This window comes from Panthera pardus, unplaced genomic scaffold (assembly GCF_024362965.1).
Source record: "Panthera pardus isolate Hobbes unplaced genomic scaffold, ASM2436296v1 HiC_scaffold_1, whole genome shotgun sequence".
NCBI lineage: Eukaryota > Metazoa > Chordata > Mammalia > Carnivora > Felidae > Panthera > Panthera pardus.
The window spans coordinates 90,191,300-90,216,161 of NW_026526654.1; the positions used below are offsets into that span (position 1 = coordinate 90,191,300).

The 24,862-nt window shown below is 39.1% G+C and overlaps 1 protein-coding gene across 2 annotated transcripts in view; it reads left to right on the forward strand.

Moving 5' to 3' along the window:
• The first annotated feature begins 2,309 nt into the window (after nt 1-2,309).
• PSPC1 (paraspeckle component 1) overlaps nt 2,310-24,862 on the forward strand; it is a 103,350-nt gene continuing 80,797 nt past the window's right edge. The window contains exons 1-3 of one of the 2 annotated variants that reach the window (XR_002076559.2): nt 2,310-2,855; nt 11,134-11,435; nt 23,011-23,106. Coding sequence is in view for 1 of the 2 variants with exons in the window: in XM_019436456.2 (XP_019292001.1) it covers nt 2,490-2,855; nt 11,134-11,435; nt 23,011-23,106 (764 nt within the window). In the remaining variant the exon portion in view is untranslated. The remainder of the gene's footprint in view (nt 2,856-11,133; nt 11,436-23,010; nt 23,107-24,862) is intronic. The other variant, XM_019436456.2, reaches the window with a different exon arrangement.

The following is a 24,862-nucleotide window of genomic DNA, read 5'->3' on the forward strand; positions in this document are numbered from 1 at the left end:
GGGTAGGGAGGGTAGAGGTAGGGAGGAGTGTTGGTTTGAGGAGAGAGAAAATAGTCTGAAATTGTTAGGTGAGAGAAATAACTAGGGGCTGAGGTCTTACCTGACATTTGTGGTTGTAAATTTAGAGTGGTGAGAAAGCTATTACAGGGAGAGGGGAGAGTGAAGAAGAGGGAGAGTGGGAGAGGGAGCATAAACTCATGCTTATGTGGTCACGAGCTTTTTGGAGCTAGGTTTTTTGTTAAAGGAGAGGGAAAATGTTCTCCAACTTGCAAGGGGTCATGGAAAATGTATCCCATCCTCAAGTCTGGTGACCCATAAATAGAGGAAAAAAACCCATCCCCTTCTAGGGAGCCTTCTTGGCTGTTAGGGAAACAGTCCTCAGAGGAAAACCATGTTCCAGTTAAAGCAGGAAGATGAAGATATTTAGAGAAAAAAATGAAAGATTGAGGATTTTGCTGATGACTTGGAGTGAGATTCCAAGCACTCAACAGAAGGCTTTGGAGCAACTGAGAGGGCTGCGGGGAATTGGGTTAGACTCAGGAATTTACAGAGCTATACGGGGATTAGAGTGTGGATGATTAGAATTTGGGTGGCAACTAAGGTAAATAGAGATTAGTCTTGATGGTATTTTATTTTTATTTCTTTGGATAGTTTGAAATTTTTTGTTTAAAGTATAATTTATATACAGTAATGCTGAGCCTTTTAGTGCACAGTTTACCAGGTTTTGGTAAATACAGTTGTGTAGCCACCACCTCAATAGTTTCAACATTCCAAAAATTTCCCCGTGTCTCTGTGCAGTTAACCCCTCACCCCTCCACACTCTTGGCAACCACTGATATATATTCTATAGTTCATTCCTTGTATTGGTGAGTATATTCTATTAGGCGAGTGTACCATTGTTTACCTATCACTAGTTGGACATTTGGATTGTTTCCAGTTTTTACTAATTACAAATAAAGCCCCTATAAACACTTGCATACAGTTTTTTTGTGTGAATGCAAATTTTCACTTCATTTGGATGGTTAGGAGTAGGATTGCTTTTCTAAAGTAAGCATATGTTTTTTTTTTTTTTTTTTAATGTTTATTTTTGAGAGAGAGAGAGAGAGAGAGAGCACGCGCGAGCACGCACACAAGCGGGGGAGGGTCAGAGAGCGATAGGGAGAGATAGAATCCGAAGCAGGCTCCAGGCTCTGAGCTGTCAACGCAGAGATGGATGTGGGGCTCCAACCCATGAACCTTGAGATCATGACCTGAACCCAAGTTGGAGGCTTAACCAACTGGGCCACCCAGGTGTCTTTTTTCTTGTTTTTTCTTGTTTTTTGTTTGTTTGCTGTTGTTTTTAAGATTTTGTTTATTTGAGAGAAAGAGTGAAGGGAAGGGATGGGGGGGAGAGAGAGAGAGAGAGAGAAGGGGGAGAGAGAGAGAGAGAGAGAGAGAGAGAGAGAGAGAGAGAGAGAATCTTAAGCCGGCTCCATGCCTGCTAGAACTCACCACCCTGCTATCATGGAGATCATGACCTGGGCTGAAATCACCGCTTCAGGGACTGGGCCAACCAGGCAACCCTAAAGGAAGTATATGTTTAGTTTCATGAGAAACTACTGAAATGTTTTTCAGAGTGTGAATTCATTTCTTTTTAACACTCACTGAACAGTACCTGCCCGTGTGCCAGGAGAGGTACTGGGCAGAATCGAGTAGTTTGGCACACGCTGTATGGCTCACAAATCTTAAAATATTTGCAGTCTGGTCCCTTATAGAAAATGTTGACCCTTCTCACAGAATGTGGTCCGTAAGGGTTCAGAATTTCATAAGCAATTTCATGGAGTCCTTCTCTGAGGTGAATAATCAATACACAATTATTTTATAGTCTCAGTAAATATAATAAAAAGCTTGCTGTCGAAACGGGCTGAAAGAAATGTGTTTTTACGTGTTTCAATTGGTGGGAAACATCTTATTCAAGGCTACGCATACAATCCGCAAACTTTCATTTTTTTCATAGTCACTGAAAATTGAGCAGGATATTTAAAATATGGATGTTCCCCAATCACCGTGTTTTCACACACTGCTGCACACACCGCACAGATTTCCACCCGACGCAGTCCGACACTCGGCTAACTAACTTAGGTCAGGAAACCGCGTTTCTGCCAGCCTGGGAGGTGGCTTGAACCCGCAGCTCTAGTAACGCCGCGCTCCGGCGCACGCCGGCTACCGGGCCGGTTAGCGCCGATACTGCGCAGGCGCGTCAGCTCCGGCGCCGGCCTTTGCGGTGGGGCGGGACTTGCGGCCGGCGTCTCTTCTTGTAACTGCGGCTTGTGGCGGCGCCATTTTGAACGTGCAACCGCCCCGGGCGTGAGTCCTTCGGGGTAGGGCAGCCGGCGCGGCGACCCGGGTGTCTTCTCTGACTTTGTGCTTCCCTATTCCGTTTCTGTAGGTATATATAGTGATACAGCTCTAGATCTAGAATTCTGTCCGGCATAAGTGAACTCACTAAGATGATGTTAAGAGGAAACCTGAAGCAAGTACGCATTGAGAAAAACCCGGCCCGCCTTCGCGCTCTGGAGTCTGCGGCAGGCGAGAGCGAGCCGACGGCCGCCATGGCGCTCGCGCTGGCTGGGGAGCCGGCGCCACCGGCCCCGGTGCCCCCGGAGGACCACCCCGACGAGGAGATGGGCTTCACCATCGACATCAAGAGCTTCCTCAAGCCGGGCGAGAAGACGTACACGCAGCGCTGCCGCCTCTTCGTGGGGAACTTGCCCACAGACATCACGGAGGAGGACTTCAAGCGGCTCTTCGAGCGCTACGGCGAGCCCAGCGAGGTCTTCATCAATCGGGACCGTGGCTTCGGCTTCATCCGTTTGGTGAGTGTCGGGCCCCGGCCGCAGCGTTGTCGGGGGAAGGGGGCGTGAAGGGAGCGGGGCGCCGCAGGCAGCCTCCACGCCGGACGCCTCGGCCCTTCCTGTGGCCCGTGAACGTCGCGGCGCCCGTCGTCCCGGCCTCCCCCCGGCGCGGCGTTGCGGGCCCGGGCTCCCCGGCCCTCCGCGGTGGCCGTCGCCCACGTTTTCGGCTGTGCGCGCGGCCGCGGCTCCCCCGCCTAGGGGTTCCCGCCGCCCGCTTCCCGCCGGCGGCAGGGGAGGGGGCCGCCGTGTTTCGGGGTGAGACTTCTGCCGGCGAAACTGTGTCGTGAGGGCCTGAGATGGGAATTTGGAAGGGAAGCTCCGGTCTCACCAGAAATTTCGCGGGGCTTGGAAGAGCAGCCAGCGGCCTCGCTTCTTAAAAAAAAAACGTTTTCCCAACGATCTCCCTGCTTTCAGCCAGACTCGGAAGCGTTTAAAGGTAAACCGTATCGTTTCTCACCCCGCTTAGCGCAGCACACCTTAAACCGCCTAGTTCAGAAACGCTGCAGTATCTGGATGGTGTTGGGTTATTGGATAGCTAATGTAATACGCTTCCTCTCCCAAACATTCTGGAAGTTTCTACGTTGTTGGGGGGGGGGATGAATTATACATATAAAATCATATATAAATGTATTTTACATTTTATGGGCATGTTTTGTTGCTGGAAGAGTACACATTTTGCCTTTTTTTTAGTCCAGATCTTAAAAAGTTTTCCAGTATCATGCAAAAATTGTGCCTCCCTTACATCGAACAAAAAAATTCATCAAACAGCGAGGGTATACTCTTCTTAACAGGGCAAATATCTGTTCAGTTTTCCTGAGTGCTTTGTGGTGAATCAGTGTCACTTACACAGCTTCATTGTAATTCATATTTAGATGCTAGATGTTTTCCCCAAGAAAATAACTTCGTTGGAGACATTTTTACACAAGTACTTTTTCTGCATGTGTTGCCTTTCTAGTTTGACCCTCAAATTTTATGTGCTTTGCAGTTTGTGGAAGCTTCTTTTTGGAACTTTCAAAATTGCGTTCTCTTCATGATTGACCCAGGCAAAATTTTAATATGTAGACAGAATTGATTGTAATTTTGTGACATTGTATTTTTTTTAGGGAGAACATTTGAACATCTAAAATCTTAAATGGCTTCAAGAGAAGGGTAAATCTTCATGGAATATTAATGAGACCTGAAAATGTCCTTGAAATTCAAGTTAAATAATCAGTGCGTTTTAAACATAAAATTATAAATCATTACCTTTAGGACAGTAGGGAAACAGCCTGTCATTTGGTAAAGTTATTTTTAATATAAATCCAAAAGTTATTTTAAAAGAAGTGAGTTTAGGCAACTTTTAGTAAACTTTCCAAAAGGATGTTATTTAACATTTTCATAGTCTTTAGCTTCTGGCACCTTGTTGGTCTGTTCTAAAGTTTACATTCGGGAGGAAGAATGGGAGGACTCCATTTCCCTTTGTTTTGGGAGCCTTGCACTTAAAAATAAGTCAATAGTAAATATCTTAACATGGAAAAATCTTTTTCCTTCCTGTCTTTAAAGCTACTAAGAATCCTTTCTCCTTTAGTGTATTATTAGCCCTGCCAATAGAACTTTCTGTAGTGATGGAAAATGCTATGTATATGTGCTGTCCGGTGTAGTAGCTACTAGCCATATGTGACTCTTGAGCACTTGAAATGTAGCACTTGTGCCTGAGGATTTGAACTTTAAATTTTACTTACTTTTAAATTTAAATAGCCACCTGTGGTTGGTGGCTACTGTGTTGGACAGCACAACTCATTGCTATTAGTTTCTTTTTTTTTTTTTATTTTTAATGTTGATTTATTTTTGAGACTGAGAGAGACAGAGCATGAATGGGGGAGGGGCAGAGAGAGGGAGACACAGAATCGGAAGCAGGCTCCAAGCTCTGAGCTGTCAGCCCAGAGCCCAACGCGGGGCTAGAACTCACGGACCGCGAGATCGTGACCTGAGCCGAAGTTGGACGCTCAACCGACTGAGCCACCCAGGCGCCCCTAGTTTCTTTTTTAAAAAAAGTCTTAATGGGATTATGAAATGGGGAGGTGAGAGGGGCTGCTGTTGTCTGCTCCTTTGGGATATGCTCCTCTAAACCTGTCATGTTATTTTTTGGTGTAGGAATGTTAAAAATTTGCCAGTAGGAAATTAGAATTTAGCTTAAAAGATTTGACTTTATGGATACCTTTACTGTTTAATCTGAGCTCTATGATAAACAGGTAAATTTAAAAGCTTTAAATATTTCTGAGTTATGTATCTTTCTGCTTAGGAAAACAACATAGTGTATACCTGATCTGAACGTAAGTAATGATATAGTGGCTGTTGTGTGTAGTGGTGGTGTAGTGGCTCTAAATAGTGGCGTAATTTTATCTGATATATATTTTTAGATTATATTTTGATTTAAAAAACAATTAAAAAATTTTAATGTTTATTTTTGAGAGAGAGAGAGAATGGGGGAGGGGCAAAGAGAGAGGGAGACACAGAATCCAAAGCAGGCTCCAGGCTCTGAGCTGTCAGCACAGAGCCCGATGCGGGGCTTGAATCCACAAACTGTAAGATCATGACCTGAGCTGGAGTCGAACATTTAACCAACTGAGTCACCCAGGTACCCCAAAACAATTTTTTTAATGTTTATTTTTTGAGAGAGAGAGAGAGAGACAGAGCCCGAGAGGGGGAGGGGCAGAGAGAGAGGGAGGACACAGAATCCGAAGCAGGCTCCAGGCTCTGAGCCATCAGCACAGAGCCCCATGTGGGGCTGGAACTCAAGAACCTAGAGATCATGACCTGAGCTGAAATTGGAGGCTTAACTGACTGAGCCACCCAGATGCCCCTGGAAATACTAAATGCAAATAAATTTTCTTACACTGTTAGTTGTCGTTTTCCAGTTAATTGGTAAGGTGAGACAACATTTTTGAGCTGTTACAGGGTCAGCATTGCTAATATGGTTGGGAAAAAGAATTTAAGTGGCATTTCCTCATAAGATCATAAAGCCGTATTATGATGTGAGCCTGTGGTACTTTAGGGTTGAAATAGACTGTTTATTTTGGATACATTTTGTGGAATTTTAGACCTAAAAGCTTCTTTTTAGGTTTTGGCTTGTTACTGACAATTTAGATTGGATAAATTAACTGAAAAGTTGTAGTGCATTTTTTTTTTTTTAAAAGATTATTTATATATGTATATATGTAAGTAATCTCTATACTCAGAGTGGGGCTTGAACTCACGAACTCCAGAGCCGCTCACTACTCAGACTGAGCCAGCCAGGTGCCCCTGTGGTGCATTTTACAGCTAGTTTAATGTTGTTACAACTGGTATTAGTTTGATCTGAACTCAGTTTCTGCTTTTATCTTTTTCTTCCCTCTACTTTTAACTTTAGTAAACCAGACTTCTGGAGTGGTGATTTATAGACGTGTGTTCCCTGTCCAACAGATTCAGGTACCTCCCAGTGTAAGCAGAAGGCCACTTATATTCCCTACTATTCATGCTAGCAGTGCTGACTACCCCATCTAAAAATTGCCTCACCTCATCAGTTAACTGGGTATTTGTTGGAAATGCAAATTCTCAGGCCCACCCAGGATCTACTGAATCAGAAATTGTGGGTTGGGGCCCTCAATCTTGGGTTTTAGCTAGCCCTCCATGTTATTCTTATGTTTGCTAAGGTTTGAGAACCACTGTTGTAATTAAAGAGTTAAAAATCAACTGAATTTAATATAGTCATCGCGGATTAAACCCTTTCCCCTCGTGCTCTTTGTTTCTAAGTATGAAATGCTGTGTGTTTCTTATGGAATGTCAAACATTAGAGAAGATGTTGCACAATCTCCTTAGTAGGCCTGTCTAGCATATAATTTCAAATGCTCTTTTAGTTCAGGGAAGTTTTCTTACTACAGTTTTAATTTTAGTGAAAGATTGTCCCCTAACACATTAAATGTAATCACTGTTAATCTTTCATTTTTCCATAAAAAATCAAACCATACTATATACTCTGTTTTGTTTTGAGGTTTTCATTTAATATATCTGATATCTTTTATGTCATGAGATTGATTTTTAATGACCATATTGTATTTCACAGTATGAATGGACTGCCATTTACCCGATCAACTTTCTATTGATTGACTTGAACGCTGTTTCCAATTTATCTCAGTGGATTAGTACTATTACAGTGGGAACTTTTAACTATTAGTTGAACAATGAGAAAAATGTCAGGTGCTTTGGAATGAGCCTTTGGAAAGGATCCAGTGTACATCATTTGACCATATTACAAGCAATCTGTAACTTGGGATAGTCACGTAGTTTCTTGATACTTTTTGTATTATTTTTAGTTAAGAACCTGTACTTGTACTTTTTATACAGAGTAATGCTGGAACACTAGCTGAAAGGAGGGATTTATGATGTATTTGGTAGAGATTATGAATTTTGTATAGATCTTTGGCAAGTTATTTCTTTTGTTTGTTTTTATTAAATATAATTTATTGTCAAATTGGTTTCCATACAACACCCAGTGCTCATCCTCACAAGTGCCCTCCTCAGTGCCCATCACCCACTTTCCCCTTTCCTTCATCCCCCATCAACCCTCAGTTTGTTCTCAGTATTTAAGAGTCTCTTATGGTTTGCCTCCCTCCCTCTCTGTGACTTTTTTTTTTCCCCTTCCCCTCCCCATGGTCTTATAAGTTTCTCAGGAACCACATAAGAGTGAAAACATATGGTATATGTCTGTCTCTGACCAACTGATTTCACTTAGCATAATACCCTCCAGTTCCATCCATGTTGCTGCAAATGGCCAGATTTTTTGGCAAGTTGTTTCAACCTTTCTAGGCCTGTTTACCCATAAGTGAAGTGGGGATAGTAATAACCCACTTTATAAGATTGTTGATGAGACCAGTAGAAGATAATGCATACATATTTGTGAATATATATAAAATAATGAAGAGCTGGAATATACTACCTGCTTAGTAAAAGTTACCTCGTTATCATTATTCTGAGTCATGAAGTAAACAAATATTTGGTTTCATTTCAAACACATAATTTTAATTGATTTTACAGATACTTCAGTACAGATTTACAACAGTGGTTTTTGAGCACGTGCATGCCATGGGGGAGGGGCCTACTGAAAGGGAGAGAATCCCAAGGAGGCTCTTTGTCCTTCCATCTCACAAACCTTAGAAACAGTGAGATCATGACCTGAGTTGAAACCAAGAGTTAAGCGGAGGCTTAACTGATTGAGCCACCCAGGCATTGCAACCCCCCCTTTTTTTAGTAGGCTCTGTACCCAGCATGGAGCCCAATGCAGGGCTTGAATTTACCACCCTGAGATGAAGACCTGAAGCTTAATCAGCTGAGCTACCTGGGTGCCCCAACAGCAGTGGTTCTTACATGGAGTGGTTCTGCTTCCCAGGGGACATTTGACGATGTCTGGAGACATCTTTCATTGTCAGAAGTGGGGGTTGTTTCTTTTGGCTTATTAAGTCTCCTGTAATGCACAGACCCCCCCCGCCCCCCCCAAAGAATTGTCTTGCCCATAATGTCAATAGTGCTAAAGTTGAGAAACTCCGGTGTGGAATTATTTAAAACCATGAAGAGTATAAACTTTGAAGAAGGATCATGGCATTGAAAATTCCTGACAGCATAAACATTTCATTTGGCTCAAAAGTATTAAACATTGAATTCATTGCCAACTGTAAAAAAAATTACTTGATTTAACATAAAAATTGGGGATTTTCTGCTTCCTCTGTGGAAAAACAAAATATATGACATTGTGATTATACTTGACTGAATCTGAAGAGGAGACATCCTCTGGAAGCACTTTTCACTTTTAGAAAGTCCTCACCAAGTTCTCTTTATCCTTCTACCCCTAACATTTTATTATGAAAAATTTTGGATACATAGAAATGAACATCCATAGATCCACCATCTAGATTCATAATTAAGTTTTCTTATAATGTGTTTTTCACATATCTATCCACCTTTTCATCCATCAGTTCTTGACTCTTAAACACTCCAGCATGCTTATTATTAAAATTTTTTTTTAATGTTTATTCATTTTTGAAAGATCACAAGCAGGGGTGGGGCAGAGAGAGACGGGGCAGGGGACACAGAATCTGAAGCAGGCTCCAGTCTCTGAGCTGTCAGCACAGAGCCTGATGCGGAGCTCGAACTCACGAACCGTGAGATCATGACCTGAGCTGAAGTCGGATGCTCAACCGACTGAGCCACCCAGGCTCCCATCAAGCATGCTTACTAGTAACTAGAGTCCAATATTATTTTTGAGGTATTTGACATCTGCATACAGCAAAATGAACAAATTTTCAGTGTACAATTTGGTGATTTTAGATAAATAACATTTGTTTAATTCAAACTATCAGGATAGAGAACGTTATCATCTCTTGAAATTTCCTCCTGTCCCTTCCCATTCCCAATTAAACTTAACAGCATTATTATTATTATTTTTAATATTTGTTTATTTTTGAGAGAGAGTGAGCAGAGAAAGGGCAGAGAGAGGGGGAGACAGAGGATCTGAAGCACGCTCTGCACTGTCAGCACAGAGCCTGACGCGGGGCTCCAACTCACAAACTGTGATATTGTGAACTGAGCTTCAGAAGTCAGGTACTTAACTGACTGAGCTACCCAGGCACTCCATACCTAACAGCATTTTAATTCAAGACTTCATTCTTAAAATCTACCTCTTAAGAGTTGTTGGGTCATATGACAGATTAGGTGCAAAGCGCCTATCCCCTGTTAGATATTTATTAAATGTTTGCTGGTATAACTATGTTAAGAGTCATTTTAATTAAAAATTTCTGAGAGTAATTTTTTAAAAATAGCCATTTTGAGGGGCACCTGGGTGGCTCAGTCGGTTGAGCATCCAACTTCGGCTCAGGTCATGATCTCACAATCCATGCATTCGAGCCCTGCGTCAGGCTCTGTGCTGACAGCTCAGAGCCTGGAGCCTGCTTCAGATTCTGTGTCTCCCTGTCTCTCTGCCCCTCCCTTGCTCATGCTCTGTCTCTCTTTGTCTCAAAAATAAATAAAAACATTTTTAAAAAGTAGCCATTTTGAGTATCTGTAAAAAGGTTAGATTTGTTGGGGCACCCCGAGGCTCAGTTATTTAAGCATCTGACTTCGGCTCAGGTCATGATCTCACAGTTGGTGAGTTTGAGCCCTGTGTCGGGCTCTCTGCTGTCAGCACAGAGCTTGCTTTGGATCCTTTGTCCTCTCTCTGCCCCTCTTCTGCTCGTGCTCTTTCTCTCAAAAATAAATACACATTAAAAAAAAAGGTTAGACTTGTCTTTGTAAAATTAGTTCTATAGATTTTTGTGTAAGTTGTAGTAATTTAAAGTTGTTGTATTTTAGGTATTAAATAAAGATCTGGTGTGACCTTAAGACTTTTTTCATAAGACAGTACATTTTTACTCTTACTACAAATGCATATAAAACCTGTTTAAATTCTCACTGTAGAGTTCTCACAACACAAAGGAAAAGAACATACTTATATTAAACTTGTTTGTTGATTATGTTTAGATGTCTGTATTCTATACCAACTTTGAATTCTTCAAGAAGGAAGTTCTCTTGTGGTTTCAGCATTGAACATATTTTCTAGTTCATAAACGGGTGTGCACTTGATTTTCTGTATAATGGAGATAACTCTTACAGCCCATGAATGTATGTGTTTGCTTCTCTCAATATAATGGAGAAATGTGTAGCCCATGAAAGTATTTCAGGAGACCTGGTTAACAACATCTAATAGTGGTTTTCATAGGTAATGTAAAAAATGAAAGAGGAAAGGGGATTTGTGTAGCATTGGAGAGGTGGGTTGTTTTAATAAAAGATATAAATATCAAAAAACAGTATATACTGAAAATTATTCTGTTCAGTAATAGCTTCTAGTAACCGGTGCTTGGTCTCAAAAAGTAATTATGATTTTCTTTTAATATATGTAAGAGATTTAAAAAAGATACTGCTGTGAATATTTAATAGCTGGTAATTTGTGTGTGAGTAGACCATCTTTGATGACTTGGGACATTGGGGTTGGGATTTTCTAAATAAAATGTTTACAGTTATTTTTTGAACACTTAATAAAATGCATGTGATACCAAAATTGAAAGACACAAAAACAAAGTGACCCTATCAGCCATTTCCAAAAGCTACCCAGCTCTTCTCCCTAGAAACCACTATTTAAAAGTATTTGTGTTATTACTATCATCTTTAAAAAGTGATTTTTCCTCCTAAAAAGGAATCCAGAACACTGGCTGAAATTGCAAAAGCAGAGCTGGATGGCACCATTTTGAAGAGCAGACCTCTCCGAATTCGTTTTGCTACACATGGAGCAGCCCTAACTGTCAAGAACCTCTCGCCGGTTGTTTCCAATGAGCTTCTAGAGCAAGCATTTTCCCAGTTTGGTCCAGTAGAGAAAGCCGTTGTGGTTGTGGATGATCGTGGTAGAGCTACAGGAAAAGGTTTTGTAGAATTTGCAGCAAAACCTCCTGCACGAAAGGCTCTGGAAAGATGTGGTGATGGGGCATTCTTGCTAACAACGTAAGTTTTAAACATCTCATCATCCTGTGCAGTTACATATGGGCTTCTCTCTCTGTGCTGAACTTCTGTCTTTCTTTATACAGTTCATACTGTCTTGTCGTATGGTAAGTAGGTGTTGAATAAGTATATAGTGAATATAAACAGGAATTTTTGTGTGAGATCAAGCATTATACTTCAGACTTCAGTGTATTGATTCATACTTGAAGCTTAGAAATGATTTGTACTACGATTTTTATTCAGTTTACTGAATGTTATATGCAAAGTAAAATTTTATATTTAAATAATGAATGGATGAATTACATTTTACTCAGGTTTTTTTAAGGCATAATTTGCATGAATTAAAATGTTCCCAATTTTAAACATAGAACTCAAGGAGTTTAACAGATGTATGTAACCTAGCACCACAATCAAGATCTAGAACATTTTCATCATCCTGACGAGTTCCTTTATGCCCTTTTGCAGTTTCTTTCTACCCCTTAACCCTGTCCTAGATAGCTATTGGTCTTTCTGCTCTTATAAATTAGTTTGTCTTTTGTCTTTTCTGGTTATTTCATATAAGTGAAATAATCTGTACTCTTTTGTGTCTCATATCTTTTGCTTAGCATAATGTTAATGAGATTCCATCCATATCATTGTATTAGTATTTTGCTCACTTTTATGGCAGAGTTTCATTCCACCATATGGACATAATTACAGTTTGCCCAGTGACCTAAGGGTGGGTGAATGTTCAGGATGCTCTCAACTATTAGCCATTGTGAATAAAGCTACCATGAACATTTCTGTACAGGCTTCTTGTGAACATTATACTTTCATGTGGCTTGGGTAATTAGGGATAAATGGCTGAATTTTCAACTTCATAAGAAACTGCCAAATTGTTTTTCAAAATGGTTGTATCATTTTACATTCCTACAAGCAATGAGTGAGAGAGTTCTAGTTGCTCCATACTTTCACCAACACTTGATAGTTTTAGTCTTTTGGATAGTCTAGTATAGGAGTGTCTCCTGGTGAGTTTAAATTTTATTTTCCAAACAGCTAATGATTAGCATCTTTTCATTTGCTTTTTGTCTATTTTTATATCTCTTGTGAAGTATCTTGAAATTTTTTGCCTATTTTTTAAATTTAGTTTTTATTTTTAAAAAATATTTATTTTGGAGAGAGAGAGAGCACAAGTGGCAGAGGGGCAGAGAGATAGAGGGAGAGAGAATTGCAAGCAGGCTCCATATGGTCATCGTGGAGCTTGACCTGGGGCTTGATCTCAACAGACCGTGAGATCATGACCTCAGCTGAAATCAAGAGTCAGATGCTTAATTGAGCCACCCAGGTGTCCCTGTCTATTTTTTAATTGGGTGGTTTGCCTTATCGAATTAAAACATCTGGATACAGGTCTGTTTTAGGACTATTTCTCCTAGTATGTGGCTTGCTTTTTAATTTTCTTAGTGTTCTTCAGAAAGCAGCAGTGAAGTATAATTTACATTTTTTTCTTTTATGATTTATGTTTTTTGGATCCTTGTATGAAAATTTTTTCCCTTCCTAAGGTAGCAAAGCTTTTCTTGTCCTTTCTTAAGACATTTTATAGCTTTTTTTCTTCTTTGTTTTTCTTTTTTTTTTTTAAAGTAGGCTTCATGCCCAGCGTGGACCCCAACGTGGGGCTTGAACGCATGACCTTGAGATCAAGATCCAAGCTGAGATCAAGAGTTTCACGCTCAACTGATTGAGCCACCCCGGCATCCCTAGCTTTTTTATTTATACCTGTGATCCATTTTGAGTATGCTGTGAGATAGTAGATTTTTTTTTTCCATATAAGTGCCATTTGTTGCAGCACCAGTAATTGTAAAGATTATGATTTCTCCTTTTTTACCATTTGTCTTTATCAAAAATCGAGGGGAAGAAAATCTGCACTCTTTCATTTCACCAATTGGTGTGTCTTTTACACTAGTACTGTCTTTCACTCTTTTTTTTTTAAGCTTTTATTTTTAAGGGGTGCCTGGGTGGCTCAGTTGCTTAAGTGTCCAACTTTTGGTTTCGGCTCAGGTCATGATCTCACAGTTCGTGAGTTTGAGCCCCACATCGGGCTCTGCTGACAGCATGGATCCTGCTTGGAATTCTCTCTTTCCCTCTCTCTCTCTGCCCCTCCCCTGCTCAGGTACTGTCTCTGTCTCTCTCAATATAAATAAATAAACTTTAAAAAGAAAAAAAAGAAAGATTTGATTTTTTAGTGATCTCTACCCAGTGTGGGGCTCGAACTTAAAACACTGAGATCAGCATTTGCATGCTTTACTGACTGAGCCACCAGGCACCCCACACTATGCTAAGGTTTGAAATCAAGTAGTATCAGCCAACTGAATTGTTTTGTTTTGCTTTTTTTAATTGTTCTGGGTGTTGTGTTTTTGTTTTTGTTTTTGTGTTTTGTTTTTTTTTGGTATAGCCTTACTGATTTTATTTATTTCCCAATTTGAGTGTAATTAATGTACAATGTTACTTTAGTTTCAGATTATCTTTATTGATTTTATTTTATTTATTTATATATTTTTTAAAGTTTATTTTGAGAGCAAGCAGGAGAGAGCATGAGTGAGGGAGGAGCAGAGAGAGAGAATCCCAAACTGGCTGTGGGGCCAAACTCACGAACTGTGAGATCATGACCTGAGCTGAAGTCGGACGCTTAACTGACTGAGCCACCCAGGCACCCCCTGCATCTTTACTGATTTTAAAATCACCTTGTCAATTGAAAAAAGTTCTTCTGGGCTTTTGATTAGAATCGTGTTGAGTGTTCAGGTCATTCTGAGGAACATTTTGACATCTTCATAATACTGACTTTTTTCTAGTCCGTGAATGGTGTATCCATTTACTTAAAAATATTCGTAAGTAATTATAATAGTCATTCAACCTGTTGCCGTATTAACATGCCTTTGCTTTCAATTTGCCCAGGGTGGTGTTCTTGATGTTCATCCTTAGTGTTTAGACTGGATTTGGTAGAAAAGTTCCCTAGTTGATTGCTGCATTGATTCCTTTATCTCTGTTAGAGATAAAGTATCCATTTACTTTACTATTGGTTGGGAGTATTCAAATGTTTTAAGGTTTGGGGAATTGGACACAAGGTCAGTGTAAAACATCTCTGCCCCATGGAGCATAGTTTGGTGATACGTAAAGCGTTTTTCAATTTGTTTGGGACTGTCAGGTGTTCATGCTAAAGCTGTAATTCGTGTTACATATGTTTTACAGCACTGCCAGTTCTCAGAGATTTTGGTCTTACACTCTGTTTAGAGAATGCTTGCTCTCCTTGTTCCACTTTATTCATATTTTGCTAAGAAACATCTTAGAGAAGCTGTTTTATCTTCATTTATTCATCCCCTCTGCAGTATCAACTGATACTCTCCAATTTATTTTTTGTCATAGCATTTACTGTTTTAATTTGTAGGTCTTTCTCTGCAGGAGAATGCCAAGTTCCATTGAGGGCAGGGACTTGGTCTTGTTCAGTATAATCCTAGCACCTGTGTTTTTTTTTAATTTAATTTTAATTGCAGTACAGTTAATATATAGTTTTATATTGGTTTCATGTGTACATACAATACAGTGATTCAACAATTCTGTATATTACTCAGTGTTCAGCAAGATGAGTGTACTCTTAATTCCCTTCACCTATTTCACCCACTTCCCCTGCTTTCTGTTGTTAAGATTGTTTTTTGGTTTTTCTTTTTTTTCTTGTTTCTTAAATTCCACATGAATGAAATGCTATGGTATTTGTCTTTCTCTGACTTACTTCATCTACCACGATACTCTTCTAGCACCTGTATTTTAATAATTCCTGGCTACAAATTAAGCTAATAATAATAATTTTTTAAAGTTTTTTTGTTTATTTCGAGAGAGAGAGCGCGATCAAGTGGGTGCATGGGAGGGGCAGAGAGAGAATTGTAAGCAGTCTTTGCATTGTCAGCATGGAGCCTGTTATGGGGCTCAAACCCATGAACTGAGATGATGACCTGAGCAGAAATCAAAATTCATGTGCTTAACTGATTGAGCCACCCAGGTACCCCAGCTAATCAATTATTTAATGAAGGAAGGAAGGAACTAAAAATACTCAAGGCATGTGATTAGTATTTTTTCCATTGCAAGCTTTGATTAATTGGTATTTTTTAAAAGTTACAGCCAGGCATTGGAAAACAATTAACCATGTCTTACAGGTAGCTTTTAGAATAACTTAAAAACAATTTTGAGGGAATGGGCAAGTGTTGACATTGTATTATCCATTCTGTTTCATAATCATGATCATAAACATAAGCATGTTGGATTTTGTATTTTTCAGATGAGAAAACTGACCCAGAGATGTTAAATAATTTGTGTAAGATTGCACAACGAATAAATGGTGAATTTTAGCCTGATGCCACATCCCTTTTTTCAAAAAATTTTTTAACATTTATTCATTTTTTGAGAGAGCAGGAGTGGGGGAGGGGCAGAGAGAGAGGGAGACACAGAATCTGAAGCAGGCTCCAGCCTCAGAGCTATCAGCACAGAGCCCAACATGGGGCCCGACTATGAGATCATGACCTGAGCCAAAGTTGGATACTTAACCGGTTGAGCCACCCAGGCGCCTCATCCTTTCTTTTCATATTGTGCTATAGGTGGAGTGATTTATTTTTTTTAGAGACTCTTCCTTGCTCAGGAACTTTGTTGTTAGTTAAGCCTTCTAATGGAACTCATGAGATCATGACCTGAGCTGAAATCAATAGTCAGATGATTGAGGCACCAGGTGCCCCTATTTTTTTTTTTTTTTTTTTTAATTTTATGTATTGGCAAAGGTTTAAAAATACCCAGTGAGTGAAAGTGAAGTCACGTGAGTGTTTTATGACTCCTGGTGCTGATGGAAATTGGTCACTTGGAGGTATTTAGTTACTGAGTATAAAAACCTTAAGGTTGTTTTACTGTTATAATAGAGGTATATTTTAAGTATTTGACTCAAAACTTTGGTGTATCGCTTTATATCTGGTTTATCATGATTGGCTACATCTAAATTTCTTAATAGAGAATTGAGTAAGTATATCATATTTATAGTGGATTAGTGTGTATTTTTTCAAGAATATTTCATGACATCAGGAAATGTAACTCATGAAAAAAATTCCTTTATTATTTTTTAAGTAATCTCTGTGCCCAGTGTGGGGCTTGAACTCATGACCTTGAGAAGAAGAATCACATGCTCTATTGACTGAGCCAGCCAGGTTCCCTGAAAAATTTTTTTAAAGGGAGTATATACCACAGAGAAGAGAGTAGACTAGAGGTTCAGGGAAATAGGGAATTCATAGCTAATGAATTTGGGGTTTTTTTGGGGGCGATAAAAGTATTCTGGTATTAGATCATGGTGATGGTTACACATACTAAAACCCATTGAACTGTACACTTTAAAATGGTGAATTTTATGGTATGTGAGTTATATCTCATTAATGATACAAACAAAACTATAAACACATTGCAAACTCCACATCTGTTTATGGCAGGGCCTTTGGCTATGCATCTGTGCTAACTACTGCTCAAAAACTTAAATTCATGTAGATAAATATATATAGGGGTGCATGACTGGCTCAGTCCATAGAGCATGTGGCTCTTGATCTCGGGGTCATGAGTTCGAGCCCTCTGTTGGGCGTGGAACCTATTTAAAAAAAATGTGTATTTATTTTCTATAAATAAAACAATGTAGCAAGTAAAAAAAAAAAGGGACGCAAGACAAGACTAGATGTATACTACGATCCAAGTTTGTGTTAAGAAACTGATCAGAAAAAAAAGACTGGAAATAAAAATGTGAGTATGTCAGCAAAAGTTATATTTGATAAGTGTGCTTACAGGTGTATCTTGGAAGTCTCCTTGGTTTCATGATTCACTAGTTGGACTCAGGCCTAGCGTATAGTTTTACGTCTAAGATTTATTACAGGAAAAGAATACAGAGCAAAATCAGTAATGGAAAAATGCACACCAGGTAAAGTTTGGAGGAAACTAGGTATAAGCTTTCCAAGAGTCCTTTTCCAGTTGAGTTGGAAAAGTACTTGGCTTAATTCTGCCAGCAACTAGTTGAGACAATAGAATGAAGTGTTAACTACCAGGTGAAGTTTAACTGATCCTAGTAGCCATGTCCATATATAAGGAGTGGGGTGGAGGGTGGTTGGTTTTTTAAGTTCCCACTTACCTGGCAAAATACCAGAATTTAGGACTTCATGAAGGAAAAAAGCTTAGATGGTTTGTGTTCAACATAAACCACATTGTTTGCACAGTTTTGGCACAGAAAATCAGCCTTATCTGTTAGCATGGTGGGATAGCTGTTTCAGGCCTATTTTGTTAACTCTTTAAGCAGATAAGGGATTAATACATTAATTTTTTCATACCTTTCCTATCTTATATTCCTACTTTCCAGGGATTACTTTTCCATCATTTTATTTGCTTCATCACATCTTTCCGTTAAATGGGGTTCTTTTAGATTCAGAAGAAATACTTTAATAAAAACAATACTGTAATATTGCTTTTGCTTATATAAATTGGAAACACAAGAGGTATCTAGCCATACCTGCTGATGGTGGAAGTATGAATTACTATTTATTTACCTTTCCGGAAAAGCACCTATAACTTTTACACCGTTGGTGTCATTTGGGTCCAGTTTTAGTTTTATACTTTCGTTTTTGAGAAGTATTTATAAAGGTTGATATTTTATTATTTATTAGAGGTTTTCAGAAGAACAAAAAGAATATTAAATAAACTTTTTTTCCCCATAAAATTTACCATATGGGTCCATTGGGTTATTTTGTAATCTGAGATCATATAGGTCCTAGTGATTTTATTTTTCCTCTGTCATAAAACTTATTTTATCATCCTAAGAATTGTTTATCATTACTCTTCAATTCTCAGCTATATTAAAGACTAAAATTGACAAAACCCTGCAAAAATGCTGTATGTGTGTAAGAATTTAGTAGTGAACCAAATTGTCCTTACATAATCCTTTTTTTAATTGCATACACAAAAGGTTGCGTCATCTTTTAAGTCATCATGTTTTTAGTAATATATATAATACCTTGTTCTCACCATTCTGCTTCTAAAGAGATACCTGAACAAGTGAGGAAAGATCAGTCACAAATATATATTTTTTCTAAGTTTATTTATTTTGAGAGAGACAGAGACAGGGTGAGTGGGGGAGGGACAGAGAGAGGGAAAGGGAGAATTCTAAGCACTGCCAGCGCAGAGCCCGATGCCTCGAACTCACAAAACCATGAAATCATGACCTGAGTTGAAACCAGGAGTAGGATGCTTGACTGACTGAGCCCCCCAGGTGCCCCAGTCACAATTATGTTAATCATTCTGTTTCATTTCAGAAAACATAGAAACCTTGAATGTCCACCAATAAGTATGGTTAAAAATTATGGTGCATGCATACATCTGAAATGGTGCCATTTTATATTGAATGATAAATGATGTCTGAAGAAAACATGGACAGGTGAATTATTCTGTGTAAAATTATATGTATCTAGCAGAAAGGAAAATCTGAAGAGATGTTCATGAAACATAATCAGAGGTCCTTTCCAAATGGTAGGATTTCACAGGACTCACTGACTTCTATAAAACGTACTCTGGACAATTATCAGTATTATAGCTAAACCAGTGATGGATTAGTTTAGAGCAGAGTGAGGAGAAGAAGAAACTCTACACATAAGAACCTCCAGATTGAGCATTAATGGTTGATCACTGATTTGTTTCCTTTTAGTCTTTATACCTATGAAATATTTTTCTACACTACTAAAAAGAGTAAATTTAGTAATTATACCTATAAACAGAACTTATGTTAGGTTTTAAAAACTTTTGGGGTGCCTGGGTGACTCAGTCAGTTGAGCGTCTGACTTTGGCCCAGGTCATGATCTCCCCATCCTTGAGTTCGACCCTTGCAGTGGGCTCTTAGTTGTCAGCGCCAAGCCTACTTCAGATCCTGTGTCCCCTTCTCTATCTGCACCTCCCCTGCTCGTGGTCTCTATCCCAAGAATAAATATTTTCAAAAACAAAACAACACAATCCTTTTTTTTTTTTTTAACACAGAAAGATCAAAGTGAAATAAATAAGATGTGTGAGATAATGGACAAAAGGAATTTTTACAGGCGGTGGTGCATACAGTGAAACCATAAATGTTCACATTTTAACATACAGCCCAATGAACAAAAGTAAGAGTCTCTTAAGGACGTTTTTTGAACACTACATATGGTCTTTTTGTTTTATGTAATGTGATGAACGTGGTTGTGACTGACTGATCTTTGCTCACTTATTCATGTATCTCTTTAGAAATGGAATCCTAGGTGTAGGTATAAATATATAACATTTGTATGTATTGGTTAAGTTCTGTCTCAGAGAGCTGTATTCACTCTGATGTCTTGTGTCTGGTGGCCCATATTTGTATGTTGAAAATTGAAAAATTTTTGTTACAAACTCAGCATTATTTCGGAGTATAGTAGAGATGTCATTATATTCTCTAATTTTGTTCATCATTTCCTTGACTTCATAAAATTAATTTTGTCATTTCTGAGTAATTCTGTCATGTTCTGAGCGTGATGATTTGCTTAGTACGTTTTCCTTCTTGAGTCTCCTTTTCTGATTTTTCTTTTGGATGGTAGAGGCCTTCTGGTATTGAAATAGGGGGAGTGTGAGTTTTCTTTCTTTGTTGGCCTTGCTCAGATGTAGTCTTACCCGGCCGCATTATTTTTCTGGTGTGTGTGGTCCTGCAGTGGCTTCCAGTGGGTAAGTGGTCCATATAGTGCATTTTGTTCATTTGTCCCTGGGCCTCTTTGGGTCCTCTTAGAAGTAACACATCCTCCCAGGGGCTCAGGAACTCTAAGCTGCTTTCTCATACCTCGTTGGCTTGCATATGATCTATGAAGCTGTATTTACTCATTCTTTTTTTTTTTTTTTTTTTTTTTTTTTAAAGTAGCTTCAGTGTGGAGGCCAGTGTGGGACTTGAACCCACAACCCTGAAGTCAAGACCTGGGCTGAGATTAAGTCAGACATTTAACAAACAGCCACCTAGGTGCCCCTGTATTTACTCATTTTATTTATTTGTTAGAGACAGAGAGGGAGACAGAGTGTGAGCAGGGGAGGGGCAGAGAGAGGGGAGACACAGATTCTGAAGCAGGCTCCAGGCTCTTGAGTGGTCAGCACAGAGCCCGACATGTGGCTCAAACTCACGAACCGCGAGATCGTGACCTGAGCTGAAGTTGGACGCTTAACTAACTGAGCCACCCAGGCCCCCCACTCGTTCTTTATTACACTTCTGCTTTTAGATGTTAGATATGAGGTCTCACCCTTAAAATTGAGGCCTGTAAGGCTCTTTTCTTTTGGGTTCCCACTTAATTTATCTGCGGTTTTTATAATCTCATTGTCACCCCAAGGTATTCCGCGCTTGCTTCTATTTCTTATTCTGTCTAAAATGTCTTCATTAGTCCCGGAATAATTTTTTTAAATAAAGATTTTAAGTAATCTCTACACCCAGTGTAGGGCTCAAAACTCACAACCTGGAACCAGAGTTGCATGCTCCACCAACTGAGCCAGCTTGGTGCTCCCCAGGAATCATTTTTAATAATCGTTTTTAATAACAGTTTAGAATTTGAAGTCTTTGTTACTCTCAGGATCTTTATTTGTAAAGGGAAGCTTTTAGAATCCAGAAAGCCCTTTTACTTCTTAGTTCTTATGTTAAAGCTGCAAAAGTTAAGTGATTTGTTTTTTTCTGAAGGCAGTATAGATTTTACTGTTACTTACATGGTAAGAGACTGATAGGAACAAAATTTCTTTCTTTCTTTTTTTTTTTAGACTTAGGCAAAGATTTTTTATTTGTGGTTAGGCCTACATAGTTCCAAAAGGTGAACATAATCAACAAAAACATCTGCAAGTACCAGAGGAGGTGCTCTGTTATCAGTAGAAGGCACTGATCATAAGAAAGATTGATGTGGATTTTCATGTACAGATGATGGTTCAATCCTGTCACATGAATATGCTATATTTTGAGTGTGATAATTGGGAGGCAGGAGCAGGAAGAACCAAAGCCTCTTCTCTACTGGATTAGGCAGCCAGGCCCTCCAGAGGTATTATTAGAGATGACATGTAGGGGACTGTGATGGTAGCAGTGACAACATTTCAGGTGTGCCAATGATGATGTCATCACCAACAGTTTGACAGGATCTATAAATCCTTAGGGTGCTTCTCAGCCAGCTGATGATCTGTAATCCATTCCTTGGACAGGCCATCAAATCCACTTTCACAAAAATGAATCCAGTGCATTCAGTTATCATTGAAAACAAATCAGTCCTGGTATTTGCTAATTTGGAAAAAATGGTAAAAATACTGTTGGATCATTTTAGAAATGAGTCCAGTCAAAGCTACAAGAAAATGTTTGTACCAAACACACATGGGTACTTTTGGTGGTATAGTTTTTAAATCTTGCTCTTGGCTATAAAATCCTTACAAAGTTAATAGCAAGGAAAATTTTGGTGTCAGCATATCATCCATTCTATTTCCTTTCCCTGTTTTGTCTTCCTCAGTGAACTTTCCCATCCTTTTGTTTTACTTAGGAAAGTAGTAAAGAAGGAGGGTTTACAAGTTATATCTTTGATCATCCACTCTTGTCTCTTCTTTCCCCCAACCTCTACCTTGAATGTGTTGTGTCTTCTGGCTCTCTCCTCTTTTTGCTTGGCTGCTTGGCCAGTGTGTTTTAGATGTCATTTTAGGTTTTAGAAAGACTTTTCTGAACAAGACTGGTTAGATGCAGGGAGGCTGGAAGGTGGTTGGATATGGGAGTTTGGGATGGTGGGATATGGGGATAATAATTCCACATACATAAAATATGAATCAGGTGCTCATTCTTTTCCATCGTGCTGTGTAAAAATTACAGTGGTTATGTAGGTTCACAGTTGTTGATTTACTCCTCTGTCATTTTGAATAGGCAGTGCTCTAAAAACAAGCGTTCATTTTTGTTTGACTTTAACGTTCATTTGTATCTGGTGCAGCAAATGTTTATTGACTAATTTTAAGAGTATATGGGGGGGGTGGGAGCACCTTGGCTCAGGTCCTGCTCTCGCGGTTTGTGAGTTCGAGCCCCGTGTTGGGCTTTGTGCTGATAGCACAGAGCCTGGAGCCTGCTTCGGATTCTCTCTTTCTGCCTCTCCCCTGCTTGTGCTCTGTGTCTTTCTCTCTCTCTCATAAATATTAAAAAAAAAAAAAAAAAAAAAATAGAGTATATATGGTAACTTCTGAGACATTTTTCTCAAGAAATTTCCCAAGTATGTATCTTGGAATTATTATTATTTTTTAATGTTTGTTTATGACTTTTGAGAGAGAGAATGAACAGGGGAAGGGCAGAGCGGGAGACACAGAATCTGATGCAGGCTCCAGGCTCTGAGCTGTCGTGGGACATAAACTCATGAGCTGTGAGATCATGACTTGAGCTGAAGTCGGTCACTCAACTGACTGAGCCACCCAGGCGCCGCATGTATCTTGGAATTAGTATAAAGAATTTCTAGGAGGATGTTAATTCTAGACATTGTATTAATTCTTATGCTTTTTACCTATCCAGGACCCCTCGTCCAGTCATTGTGGAGCCTATGGAGCAGTTTGATGATGAAGATGGCTTGCCAGAGAAGCTAATGCAGAAAACTCAACAATATCATAAGTAAGATTTTACTAATAAAGATATTTTTAGATATGTGCTTTCAAGGATGTTACATGACATTTATTATCAAGTATTGTTGGATTATAAGGTTTTCTGTTCAGTCATATAATCTGGTTAATAGAATGGCCTGGTCTACATGGAATGCTCTTCTTGTATATAATGGGCAGAACATTAACTTAGGAAAGTCTGCTTTTATAACTGGGACCGGAGTAGGTAGCTAGATGGATACTATCAGTAATTATGACAGAGACACAATATAATTTAGATACCATGAAAATATTTTTTAAATTAGTATGCTTTAGTTACATTACAGGTTAAAGGGAGACTTTTGGTGGGGGTAAAGCAGGGGAGATCTTAGTTAGATAATGTGGCACAAGATAAGCACTCCTAGTGGTAAAAAAGAAAAATAGCCAGTTTTCAAAATGTGTATTATTCTTGTACTAGTTGCTTTTTGCTCGATATGTTAGAAATACTTTTACATAAGTTGCCTGTATGAATATATTTTATTATTTTTAACCAATCACTTGTTCATTATGGTAGATAAAACATGAGCATGCATGAATTCAGCAAATAATGGAGTGCTTTTGTGCTAGACACTATTCTAGGTGCAGTCAGTGCAACTCTGAACTGTTTCTGCCCTCCTGGTGCTGACATTTCTTGCGGTGGAGTCACACAAGAAATAAGGAATCAAAAATTACAAAACCTGTATTAAAGGTTAACATATGATGTATAGGTATATGTATGGTCTAAAAGCTTAGATCAAAGGGTATGCATATTTAAAATTAATACTGGCAAATGGTTTTCCAGAAATAACATACCAATTTATACTCTTTGGTATGTATAAAGGTGTTTTTCTTTATCATGACAAAAAAATGGATGTTATGATTTTAGGATTTGATAGCTGATGTTCAAAATGGTATTTTATTCATGTTACTTTAATTAGTGTTCTTTGATTATAGGGCAGTTGAATGTTTTTCTTTATGGTTGATTTAAATGAGAAATATGAGTGCTTATTACATGCCTGGTACAGGAGATGTTTCAGTGAACAAAATAGGCCAGAAATTCAGGCTGTGTTGGGGCGGTAAGGAAGGTAAACAGTAAAGTTAGTAGAACAAATACGGCAGGAAGACAGGGGAAAGTGGATGCTGTGAGCAGAGTGGTGTGGCTCTTTGTATAGGTGGTTGGGGAGCCTACCTGAGAGGGTGACGTTTGATTAACAGCTTGAAGGGGTGGGGAGGAAGCTAGCTATGTAGGTATTAGACCTGGATGGAATAGAGAATAGTGATCTCAGCACAGGAAATAGTTAATTATAAAGTCCAAGAAGGAAGACTCTGGAGAGATTCTAGGAACAGTAGAGAGGCCCATTTAGTTGGAGCATAGTGAGTAAGGAGGGAGAGATGAGGTAGAGATAAAACCTGGGGAGGAGTGCAGATTGTTGTGTCTTGCTGGGTACTGAGCTGATTGGGCTTTTTGTATTGTATGAGAAAGGAATGAGCAGAGTAGTGACTTAAACCTAAATTTAACAGAAGCTTTTTGGCTACCGATTGATTTAAGAATAGATTGCCAAGGGTGGAATTGGGCAGATAAATGAGTTAGGAGCTCACAGTGGTGATGGTGAAAAGTGGTCAGATTCTGGATAGATATAGTTTGAAAATAGACTTTGGAATTTGCTGATGGATGTGGGAGAAAAAGAGTTAAAAAGCATGATTACATGGTTTTTGGCTGAAGTAACTGGAAATAAGGAAATTGCTAATGA